General features: G+C 38.2%; 1 protein-coding gene across 1 annotated transcript in view; it reads left to right on the plus strand.

The window, feature by feature from the left end:
• Window positions 1-13,454, plus strand: part of rab28 (RAB28, member RAS oncogene family) — a 56,630-nt gene that overhangs the window by 4,288 nt on the left and 38,888 nt on the right. Inside the window, exons 2-4 of the mRNA XM_041266732.1 lie at window positions 2,834-2,930; window positions 7,157-7,245; window positions 8,328-8,457. Of these exons, the coding sequence (XP_041122666.1) occupies window positions 2,834-2,930; window positions 7,157-7,245; window positions 8,328-8,457 (316 nt within the window). The remainder of the gene's footprint in view (window positions 1-2,833; window positions 2,931-7,156; window positions 7,246-8,327; window positions 8,458-13,454) is intronic.

Below are 13,454 nucleotides of genomic sequence, written 5' to 3' on the forward strand. Positions count from 1 at the left end.
ATTAATTATTTCCAGCTGTCCATATGGTCCTTTGCAAGGTGCGGGTAGTATACCAGAAAATACCACAGTTTTGGTTTTCTCTTTTAATTTCCTTCCTAGCTCTCTGAATTTGTTTTGCAGGGATTTTGGTCTGTCTCTTCCAATGTTGTTTGTACCGATGTGGACGACTACTACCGGGTCGTCTCCTGTTCGTTCTAGGAGCCTGTCCACGTTCTCAGTGATGTGCTTGACCGAGGCTCCCGGAAGGCAGCACACTGTTGTAGTAAGGGGGTCCAAACTGCGAACTGAACTTGCTGTGTTTCTCAATATGGAGTCCCCAACAATCATGACCTCCCTTCTTTTTGCTGTCTGGTCACCACTGTCAATAGGGTCCTGGATGTTGTTCCTTTCATTCTCTTGTTGTTGGTTCTGCTCATCACAATTCTGAAGTGACTCAAATCTGTTGGTTGTTTTGATTTCTGGTGGTTGTGTTTGACGAAGTTTCTTTTTTTCCCTGCTTCTGCCTACCTGAACCCAGCTGTTCTGACCTTCTATCTCCCTGGTGGCTTTCAGTCTGTTAGGGGTGATGCAGACTTCCATGAATTGTGGGTGTGCCAGTTCCTCAAGATCCTGTTGCTGTCTCACTTCTTCCAGCTCCATTTCTAGCATACCTACTAGTTTATGCAAATCCTGGATCGTGCGGCACTTTACGCACACTTGGTTTAGCTCCGCTGGGTTTTCTCGGATTTCCCACATCAAGCAGGTGTCACAGATTACTGGCTTGAAGACCATGTTGAGGTTTTTTTTTTTTTTTGAAGTTTAGTTTCTTCTGCAGCTGTCAACCTGCTTTCAAACTGCTTCGAAACTGCTCTGTACTTTTCCACGCCTGTACTTGTCCCACTCGCTGTCGCTTCCACTCGCTGTCGCTGGGAAGACTGCCTCGTTTAACTGCGTTGTTCTGCTGTGCTGTTGGCTCCTCCCCTCGCCCGTGTCTCAAAACGGCGCTGAATTTGAATCAGCTGCTCCGAGTTTCAGCTTGTTTGTTATCAGAAAAACACACGCGGCTGTTTGACTTTGAGCTGCTGCTGTGTTTCCCCAATGTCCTCTCTTTTCTGATTAAAGCAATTCAAGATGCAATTTCTCCTTTCTGCTTCGAAACTGCTCTGTACTTTTCCACGCCTGTACTTCTCCCACTCGCTGTCGCTGGGAAGACTCTGGACAGTGCAAGGTTGGTTTATTCTCTCGCAGACAAAAGCCGTACGTCAGCTGGAGACACTTCAAAGGGTGCGTCAGAAGGACTGAGGCACCCCCCGAATCGCAGTTTGACAAAGCAAACTGGTCGTAGCTGTTGGTCGTACTTTCAGCCAGTCTGCGTTATTGCCTTTGTCGATTTGTGACTAGGGTTGACAACAGGCTCCGCAATCCCGCGACACTTTGGACGGGATTTTAAAATTGCCCGTCTCATGAATGAGGCAAATGCGTAAATTGGCTCATATATATTTTTATGAGCAGCAAACAAGTAAAATTGATCAGCTGTTCTCCATACTGCCTCCGATCAGACGTATTGAACAGCTGAACAACGTTAGTGATTTGATGGGAATGTAATTGCATACAGAAAATAAATAGCGATGTTAACTTATTATTGAATAAAATACATAAAAATAATAACAATAATACAAATAAAAATATTATTATTATTATTATTATTATTATTATTATTATTATTATTATTATTATTATTATTATTTTATGTCATAATACAGTGGTTGCTGCGCGACCGGAACTATGTAAGCACCAATATTCATTTTTTTTTTTTTTTTTTTTTTTTTAGCAAAGGCATTGAACTGATTCGGTATAAGCCGGAACGGCCTTGCAACGGTCAAATCTCGGGACCATAATAAGGATGTGTGATGTGAATGATATACTCTGTCTTCTATATGTCTTGTAATACAGAACATTTAATTAATTTTTTTTTTTTTTTTTTTTTTTTTTTTTTTTTTTTTACAAATGCACTAATTTTAAAATAATAATAAATAAATAACTAAAAAAAAAAAAAAGTAAATCCTCTATTTCCAGATTGGTGGCTGATACATGAATCCCCCATGTAATTTGGAGAATGTTTTCAGGATTGATGAGTGTGTATGAACAAGGACTGTGTTACAGGGCAGAACCAATTCCCACGCACGCAACAAGGGAGCATCTTGATCACTGTGCAAAAAAGCTGGTCTCGTTTACAAGAGCTGTTATCTGCTGACCTCATTTTACCTTCAGGGGTCAGAGCCTGGTTCTTTTCTACATTTTGACCACCTTGTAGCGTGGTTACTTCATGGGATTTTTCAACATGTATTGTTTCAATTTGAGCCATTTACCACCTTTTCTAAGACAGTTTTAGAAGTTAGCAGTGCTCTAACAGGCTAAATTGTGACTTATCACGGGAGCCGTTGGTGAGTATACAGTAGTATGCATTCTGGTTTCAGGTTCATTGTAACACTAACAGACACCTTGGGCTTGTTAATGCTCGTCAGTGCACAGCAAAGGAACTGGTAAAAACTGTATATTAAAGATTATATAACCCCCCCCCCCCCCCCCCCCCCCCACACCCACACACACACACACACCACACACACACACACACACACTTTCATTTCAGAACTTCACATATAGACTGATTGTGCTGAGCCCATAACACTGTCAAACCTGTTAAAATCCTGCTTTTGTTGTTCTTATAATGAAGTGCTATTACGTTTAGTTTATTATAGTGTTATTGTTTTATAAGGTGATTGTAGGAAACACACTTTCATTGAAGAGCAAGAAACTTTGCTGACCACCTTCCTTGTTTTTTTTTTTTTTTCAGTCTTCATTGGCTATGCGATTTGCACAAGAGTCTTTTGGAAAACAGTACAAACAAACAATAGGGCTGGATTTTTTTCTGAAAAGAATATCTTTGCCAGGTAAGAAACCTTTGAGTGAAGTCCATTTTATTTTAAAATCTTTCAGGCAAATTATTCAAATGTTTGACTTTAATGTTTATTATTTTTACATGCAGTTACTGTCAATTTTACAGTTTAGTATTGTACAATTTTAAAGCTTGCTTACGGCGGTCCCCCACCCCCCCAAAAAAATACTGTACATAAATTACCCAATTTGTATTGATTTCTGCCTGCTCAAACAAAGTTGTATGTATGTTTTATGAAAATGTTTTGTTGTTTTGTATAATTTTTTATAATTGTATGTTTTGTTCAGTGTATAATTTTCAGAATCAAGATTTTACTTGCAGTAATTATAGACATTTTACAGCTCTGAAAAATATACTGCTTCTGTGTTAGTTTTCTTATGATTAAACAGTACAGTATATTTCCATTTGAATCTGTGAGGTGTAGCTTTTCTAAGTTTATTTGACCTGCAAATAAATAAAACCAATACCTTTAAGACAGGAGGTTATGGAAGCTTGACTTAATAAATTACGTGAATCAGACACAGCAGTACTTTTAATTAACAGACCATTTTAAGTTCTGTTTTCCAACTGTTTAAGTCAGAGTTAATAGTCTTTTAGATCAAAGGGAAAATAAAGCAAGCTATCATGTTTTGAAGCAAGTGCAAAGGCACATTTTCTGAAGGAAAAAAAACAACAGTAAAATCAGCAGTACAACTGTTTTTTTTATTGGTATTATTATTATTATTATTATTATTATTATTTAGCAGACACCTTTATCCAGGGCGACTTACAGAGACTAGTATATGTGAACTATGCATCAGTTGCAGAGTCACTTACAACAATGTCTTACTCTAAAGACAGAGCACAAGGAGGTTAAGTGACTTGCTCAGGGTCACACAGTCAGTCAATGAGTGAGCTGGGATTTGAACCGGGGACCGCAAGAAGAAGAAGAAGAAGAAGAAGAAGAAGAAGAAGAAGAAGAAGAAGAAGAAGAAGAAGAAGAAGAAGAAGAAGAAGAAGAAACTTTATTTTATATATTGCCATTCATGTATAAACATCACAAAGCACTGTACAGTTCAATAAAAAAGACATGACATTATAATTTACATATTTCAATATTAGGAAAAAACTACTATATAAAAGTGATTAATTGATTTAAAAATATCCAAAACCTCAGTCCTTGATTAACCCAGGAAGACCATTCCACAGTCTTGGTGCAAACTGAAGAATTTAGCCCTGTTTTTGGAATAATTAAAAGACTGTTGACCGAAATTCCACGAAGGAATATAGTTGTGTACTAAATATTTTATATAGCATGGAGCCAGTCCTTTTAGGCTTTATCAACAGAATTTTAAAATCAGTCCCAGATTTGACAGGTAGCCAATGCAAGGATGCCAAAACCAGAAGTTATATGTATGCAGGATTTAGATTTTATTTAAACCCGAGCAGCCGAATTCTGCACATACTGCAGCCTGTTGAGAACCCTCTGAGAGACACCAGTAAGCAGAACGTTGCAGTAATCAAGTCTAGAAAAGACAAAGGCATGTACTAACTTCTCGGCATCAGACAAAAACAGAATAGAAAGTAGGTGAAAAAATGATACCCTGGTAATGTTCCGTACATGTGACTCGAAAGGCTAGACTAGGGTAACAAATAATACCAAGATTTCTCATTTCGGAGCTAGACCAAATCTCAATATTGTAACCAATCAGAGAAGAGTATTTTTACTTTGACATTTGAATGTAACATTTGAGTTTATATTGAAAGTACAATTCCTTTTTTTGTTTGCTTTGTTTATTAATGACTAATACTGTACTTGGCTTCCTGTTCACTGCATAACCAAGGTGTTCTATAATATTTATTGGTAAATAATGGGTCCTATGACTGGTTAAATTTTGCAATTTGATGAATAATGTCTCAGTAATCTATCAATGTTACTTTGAAACACTGCATTATAAAACATTTTGGATGTATCTTGTTTAGGAAAAGTGTGTGGTACAGATTAACCATTAAAACCATCAAAGTTATCAAGATGCAAATACATCTCTAGTTATTAAGGGCAAGAACCTTTAAAGAGTAAGTAGCGGGGTTATGTAAAATATAGCTTTATATGTTCCCACATGTTGCTATAACTGTTTAAATAATGTGCTTGTGTTTTTTCTTTTCATTTTTAACATCCTGACAAACTTTTTACACTTAGCCTATAACTTTTAAAGTCTGTTTCAAAGCTCTTTTCAAAATTACTGCTCTAGTGCACTGGGGTTTGAGATCTGTCCTCTAAATCACTGCAGGAAGAGCGGTTAAAAAAAAAAAAAATATATATATATATATATATATATATATATATATATATATATATATATATATATATATATATATATATAACAAGTGCTCTGGCTTTTCTGTTCCGTACCACATCATGGATCGTCATTGCTGATATCTGTTTGACAACGTGGGCAATAATCCTTACGCTGTCAGTGCACTAGAACAGACATTTTGAAAAAAGCTTTGATATAGGCGAATAAGTTATAAGTGTAAAAAGTTGTCAGGATGTTAACAATCAAAAGAAAAAGTACAGGTACATTATTTAAACAGTTTCAGCAAACTCGTGGGGATGTGAAACACTCTTTTTAAATTACTCTTTAAAAAAAAAAATGGAACCCCACTACTTACTCCTTAAAAAATACTAACTCTTCAATGTCTAAATTAGAACACAAAAAACAAAAAAAAAAAAAAAAAAAAAAAAAAAAACAAAAAAAAAAAAAAAAAAAAAAAAAAAATGTTATAAGTGTAAAAAGTTAAACAGTTTAACAATCAAAAGAAAAATTACAGGTACATTTTTTTAAACAGTTGATAGCAACATGTGAAACACTCTCTTTTTGGAACCCCACTACTTACTCTTTAACTCTTATTTGAACTTCATACAGATGTTTCTCAGTTAAAAAATACTGCAGGTTCACTTTAAATTAGAACCTCCTATATATGCTTTCATATCTACAGTATATGGAGACAGAACACTTTACAGAAATTGTAGATCCTTTGATTACACAATGTTAAATAAAAGATCTAAATTGTGTTCATGTATTTATTTTTATTTTTATTCATGTTTCAATCCTAAAATTCTAGGCGATGCAAAACTTTTGGCCATAGCTGTAGTGTATTATTATTTTCCTTTTTTCATTCTTAGGTAAATTTTTTAGCAGGATCATATTCACTAGATGTCCAGATGTCTTTAGTTATTGTAACAGAGAGACATCAGCATCTGAATTAATTTTTTCAGCTAACTCTGTAACTTTACTTCTATCAAAGAATGATACATGTAAAGATATATATATATATATATATATATATATATATATATATATATATATATATAAAATGTTTTGAATCATTCTTTGATAGAAGTTACTGCATGAGTATATATCACACCCTGAAGAAAAATAACTAACTCTATTACAGATTACTTTACTACAGATGCATTTTTTATATTAAATGCAGCTTGCTGTGTTGTATAGTCTAGATGCAACCACTGTGAAGATTTTCCTTCCTTAAAAATTGTAAGTGAGTCAGCAGGGTCTGCTGGTTTGAGTTCACGTTCAGTCAGGCAGTCTACTCATGCAGTTTCTTAAGATCTACTGTAAAATACTCCTAGGAGCCTTTTGGTTACTGTCCAGTAAAAAGCTTTCCTGTGAGGATTTTTTTTTTTTACTTACTAGCACAAAAAGTGGCCAAGCCAGTGTTTTCAGTACCATCTTAGCTGCACAGCACTTAAAGCAAGATTGCCTGATTAGCCAAATATACTATACAGTCACTGTTGTACCACAGTGGTGGTTGAATATCAGACCAAGATAAACTGCTTACTGTGTAGTCCTTTTTTTTTTTTAATGAAGAAAATATTTTTCTTTCTTTCTTACTGGACAAAATCTTTTAAGGTCTTTTAAGGACCTTCTTTTCAATATAGTAAAAACACCATGTCAAGGTTACGGTATGCTGAAGAAACTTTTGTGAAATATTATTCAAGTAGAAAATGGAATTTCATTTCTTAAACATGACTGCTAAGCAGCCGTTCTCTCATTTTTACTAAAATGACTAAGTGCTACTTTACGTTAAGGGCCTTTTTGACACTGTAGATGCGAACTCATTGGCTTGTATGGTCTTGATTGACTACTTTTGTATGTTGTGTAATAAAAGCTAAATAGTTGTGTTTCATATTGTATTAGTAACCAGAAGTTCTTTTTACAGGAAATGCAAATGTCGCACTACAAGTGTGGGATATTGGAGGCCAGACATTAGGAGGAAAGATGCTGGATAAATACATTTATGGAGCTCAGGTACTGTAAACACAGTAATTTGGCATGGCTTTAGAATAAAAAGTTGAGAAAAACTGATGTTGCACAAAAAGTATGTTTGTAAAAAAACGCCTCTTTTCCACTGTAAAACTGAGCCTTGCCAGGGCTGTACCGAACCTTCACGGTGCTGTAAGGAGAGCCTGGGTGTTTTTTTCACTGTACAACTGAGTGTGTGAGTTAAGGGTACTGTATCCACATTTTTTATCCATTTACTTTAAATTGTCAGATATTCGGGCATAACCTTTCTCATTTCTGATGCACAACTCCAGAGCTTTCTGAACATTACTATCTAACTATAGAGAAACTAGACCCTGCACTTCCTCAGAGTCCCAAGGCTGTACTTTTCACTCATCACACTCGCTGCTTGCCTTTGTCCTTCTGGATTGGACTGACTGATGCAACGTAATGACGAAAATCCTTAACTCCGCCCCTGGCTCAGCTTGGCTCCGAGCTAGATTCAGATGTCTTGTGAGGCCGGAGTTTCGCGGCTTGGTTCTCACTCGGCTCAACAAATAGCCAGTGGAGAACCACCCATACCCGCACAATACCAAGCCCTCACGGGTCAGATGTGCCAATGGAAAAGGGATATGCTCAAGTTTTCTGAAAATTCTAATTAGAAAAGTGATATTTTCTTTAAATAGATAGGTATAACAAAGAAATTAAAAGGAAAATATAAGAACAGTCTGGAGAAGTTTGTGTAAATTGACAAATAATAATGTCACTGAATTTTTATTAAAAACCCTCTTGAATCAGAGGTAGTAATTTGGATTTAAAATAGAGCAACAACTTTGACAATCTAATTATAACCTTATGAAAAGTAGCTCTGATCTGCAATTATTTCTGACTCCTACATATGTCAGTTTTAACTGGGTTATCTACAGCAGTCATAATGTGGATTTGATGTTGCTCTGTTCCTGTTTGTTATCCTTTTATTAAGCATGACATCACACTGGTGCTGCAGTGGGGCTCTTTGATGAATGATAGAATCCATCTTCGGTGATTGGATTTAATGAAGGAGAAGTGAGAAAGTAATCCTAAGGTCACTGTTCCTTATCCCACTTTAGGGTGTGCTTCTGGTATATGACATCACAAACTATCAGAGCTTTGAGAATCTTGAAGACTGGCACTGCATGGTAAAGAAGGTTAACGAAGAATCTGAAACTCAGCCTGTAATTTCCTTGGTGGGAAATAAAAGCAATCAAAATGAATTATATTTATATATATATATAAGTAATCTTCTCTTATATATATATATATATATATATATATATATATATATATATATATATATATATATATATATATATATATATATATATATATATAAATATTATATATATATATATATATATATATATATATATATATATTATATATATATATATATATATATATATATATCTATATATATATATATATATATTATATTTGACACATACTTTCAGGTAATATTTACTTTTCAAGCTTGAAATGGACAAATTAAACTGAAACTGAATATACACTTTTATATTGTGGACCTACAGGGGGAAAAAAAAAACATTTCTGATTGTGATCTACACATAACACTTACCTTTTAACATCTAATAAAAAAAGAGATGTTTTATTTTAAATGAATTGAGCCTGTGGTGTATTTGTTCGGTTTTTAACCCCCACCTCATATAGGATGCTCAGTGCTATCAGTGCATTTATATTTTTCATAATCTGATTCATAAGCAGACTACTCATGTGTCAAACCAACATTCTCCCTGGATTTATTGTAAATAGAAATTAACCCAAGTTGCATGGGAGCTACACACGTCTTGATTTATGGTCATGGATCATGGAGTCTGGGGCATTGGTTATCTGTAGCTGTATAGTGGGGTAGGAATTATCTGGTGTTCATTTGAACACCAGTGTTCATTTGATGGATGAATGATTTCTACTTGTAGAGATATTAACCAGATCCATTTGCAAATAGAGACTAATAACTCTGATTTTTAAACATTCTTCATGATAAATGGGGAGGCAAGGAGAAGAGTGCATCAGCTCTAATTAAAAATGTTGACTGTATGTTCTTTTGGCCACGATTGATTGTTACAGAAGTGGTATCTCTACACAGGAAACTCTTTTCCGTTACTTTGCGAAGTTGAAAGGTTATGTTGTAATGTACGTATTAATTTGTGCCCCCTGCTCCTGAAAGTGATGCATTAACTTTGCAATTTACAGTGAACTCTTGTTGATTTCGAACAGCAATCTCTACAGAATTGTTTATAAACTTTGTGCTCCTGAACATAGTCTGTTCCTCCAAGGATAGAAACCTGAGAAACATTTGTGTGTTTTACTCCTACATAAAAAATACCACACAAATTGCTCTACAAGGAGCAATCAATTATGATCTGAAACATTTTAAATCCTTGAACCTTCATACAGACTTATTTTTCAGTGGCCATGAAAAGGAGTTAGTCTAGATATCTTAAGGGAATAGCAGACACAGACGTTAGTATTTTAGTTGCCTTCAGAGTAGTTATAAACTTGTAACTTAATGTAAAATACTTTGGGGGTACTTTTTTCAGTTTATTGCCCTCTTAAAAGAAAAAAAAAATGTGGTAGGCCTAATTAATAGCTGTAAGTTACAATGCGCAATGTGCAATATTGGAGGGTCTTTAAAAATATAAATTCAAGCCTCTTCGTCCCCAGGAAATAAAGAATCTGCTTGTGCAGTCCCTTATTGTATGTATTTTTTTTTTGTTTAAAATAGCTAGCTATCCATATATATATATATATATATATTATATATATATATATATAATATATATGCATGTAAAACTTCAAATAGTATATATATATATATTAATCACCGGTCTCCAATACTCACTGGGTCTCTAAGTGCCGGGGCTGCTGGGAATTATAGTAAATAGACGCCTGGTCTCTCTTAAACGCCGGGTTTTGAATAATAATACAATGCGCATCATACCAAATGTTCCAGCCAGTACACACAAACGGCTGTACAGCGAGCTTACCAATTTGTTTTTCAAAAGCGATGAAGAGACCCTGAGGCTCAGGGTGAATGATAAGAAAACTGAATTTAATTTATTTTAAAATATACATGTAATGCATACAGTTGTATGGCGTTATTCATTTTAAAACCAGTTGTGAAGCTTTTTTGAGCGTGCTGAAAGTAAAATACAAACCTTGTTTTCTGATATTAACAGGGTTGCCTTTTAGGTTATTTGGAAGTGTTTTTTTTTTTTTTTTTATTAACAATATTTCGTGCATTTGAGTTTTGCAATGAATGTTCATATTTTGCTCCTTTTCCAGTTGTTATTTATCAATGCACAATTTATAGAAACAAATTATTCACTTTTGCTTAGATTTTATGATAAAACTGGTACTTATATTGATTTTATTGTTAATCTTTAAACAGTTCTTGAGTGTGCTGTGGGCCAACATATCAATACAATATTAATACAATATTTACAATACAATACAATATTTCATGCGGTTGCTGGTTAATTTCATCGATTGTCCATGCTTACCAATGTATACGTTGTGAGGGTGAACAATAAATATAATATGTGTTAATAAAGATGATGCTACTTATTGCTTTCATTAATTTTAAAAACATGTTTTGTTTTATTGTGCTGCAAGCCTACCTTAACATACGCTTGTGTTCCGATATTTACGGGGCTGTCTTTATTGGGTTTTACTGGTTTTATTATTACAATACAAACTGTTATTACCCACTGTGACAAAGTGCCCGCCCCTGTGTATATTTTCTGTTATATGTTGCGTGTTGTCTGTTAATGTTGGTGTATAGTCATTGGTACATGGGATATAAACGGGTCTGTGTAACACGAGTGTTTAAAATGTATATTTGTATTTAGGCACTAGGATTGCACAGCACTTCACGTGCAAGTAAAAAGTAGTAATATGTGAGCACGGGGAATTGCACTTTATTAATTCATGTGCAGTTGTACCGAGACTCCAATTGAATGATTGATTAGCAGTCGAGTCTTAGTACAGCTGCATAAAAGCAGCATGTTTTCACCCACTCGTGGTTGGGTGTTCGGTGAGTGGAGAACAGGATAGGAGAAGGAGGTAAAGAGAATAATAAGAATAAGAATCATCGTAAAATGTCTGCTCACCGTGTTTTGTTTAGTCTGTTTTTGTTTGTCTGTTTATTTTGGCGAATGTGCCGTGTCTGTGTTTCTGTTTGTTACCACTGTTTATTTTCTGTGTCTGTTCATTCATTAAATGCTGAGCAAGACCATTCGCTCAGCTCCACCAAACTCCACCTCTCTTTTTGTTTATTATTTCCTGGCTCTGGTCTGACTCCACCCACTCTGGCCATCGTTGTGACACATGGTGTCAAAGTGGGATAACAGCGCCTCCAAGCGTCAGACCAGAGCAGGAACTGCAATTTGTTGTTTAAAATAAAATTAAAAACAAAAAAACAAAAAACAACAACAAAAAAAAAAATAAAAAAAATTATTATTTACCTTTCTTACCGTCTTCATCGGTCGGTAGGTTGTGGTCGGCACACCTTGTCGTCGGGCCCACAATGCAGCCCGACGCGACTTACTGACCCGCTCGCAGCTGGGCATCCTGACCAACTGCCGGGACCACCTGGGGGAGCTGTCGATGGGGTTGCCAAGGGGTTGATGCCAACTCCGATGCACCGGCACTACGGGGCAGGTCTGCACTCCCTCTCAAGAGAGGAGGGAGTCAGGGGTCGCCTCAGTGGTAGTCTGGGGAACCTCCTAAAATTAGGAGGATTTTATAAAGAACCTCGCAGCAGAGTTATGCCCTGGCTGTGGGGCTTATGGGCACACATTAGCCATATGCCCTACGCAGTATGGAGAGGAGGAACTGGACCAGGAGTGGCAGGTGAGGAGGCAGAGAAGGGGAAGGGGAAAGGGGAAGAGGAAGGCAGAACGTCCACCACCCAAGTCTCCACCAGCAGCAGAAGAATGCCTGCTGGTTTTGCCTCCAGAGCCAAAGGGAGAGCCCCACCAGTCCCCTGAAACAAGGGTAGAATACACGCCGCTCCCACCTCCGCCGCCAGGAGACTACATGCCACTCCCACCTCCACCAGCAGAGGGTGAATGCCTGCTGGGTCCCTGTCCACCAGCAGAGAGTGAATGCCTGCTGGGTCCTTGTCCACCAGCAGAGGATGAATACCTGTTGGTATCACTTCCCCCACCAGCAGAAGATGAATACCTGTTGGTATCACTTCCCCCACCAGCAGAGGATGAATGCCTGCTGGTATCACTTCCCCCACCAGCAGAGGATGAATTCCTGCTGGTATCACTTCCCCCGCCAGCAGAGGATGAATGCCTGCTGGTATCACTTCCCCCACCATCACGAGGAGAGGAGCAGAAGGTAGAGGCAGCTCCATCAGAAGGACCAGGACTGGATGCTGGCGGTCCTCAGCAGCCCTTGCACCACCCGGCCGCAGTGGCCGAAAAGAGGGCCAACACTCGCACCCCAGCTTGTCCTGACTCCCTGCCTTGCTTCGCCCAAGGATCTCTGCCTCACTTCGCCCAAGGATGCCTGCCACGCTTCGCCCAAGGATGCCTGCCGCGCTTCGCCCTAGGATGCCTGCATCGCATGGGGTTGCTCGCGGCTCTGCATCGCCTGGGGTTGCTCGCGGCTCTGCATCGCCTGGGGTTGCTCGCGGCTCTGCATCGCCTGGGGTTGCTCGCGGCTCTGCATCGCCTGGGGTTGCTCGCGGCTCTGCATCGCCTGGGGTTGCCCGCGGCTCTGCATCGCCTGGGGTTGCCCGCGGCTCTGCATCGCCTGGGGTTGCCCGCCGCTCAGCATCGCCTGGGGTCGCTGGAACTGCTTCGACTGGGGTTGCCAGCTGCTCCGCATCGCCTGGGGTTGCCAGCCGCTCTGCATCGCCTGGGGCTGCCTGTTGCTCCGCATCACAGCAGGAAGTACGGTGGCCGGCACCCCACCAAGGGGAGCTGCCGGCCACGAAGAAGGGGGAGGAGGTCTGGAGACCACCAACCCCTGCAGCAGTTTCGCTGCCGGAGATCGGGGAGGAGGTCTGGAGACCTGCTCCCACTGCAGCAGTTTTGCTGCCGGAGATCGTGGGGAAAGTCAGGAGACCTGCTTCCACTGCAGCAGTTTCGCTGCCAGAAGTGCTGTGGTCGGAGCCCCACCAAGGGGAGCTGCCGGCTCTGAAGAAGGGGGGAGTTCAGGAGACC

This window comes from Polyodon spathula, chromosome 1 (genome assembly GCF_017654505.1).
Source record: "Polyodon spathula isolate WHYD16114869_AA chromosome 1, ASM1765450v1, whole genome shotgun sequence".
NCBI classification, from domain to species: domain Eukaryota; kingdom Metazoa; phylum Chordata; class Actinopteri; order Acipenseriformes; family Polyodontidae; genus Polyodon; species Polyodon spathula.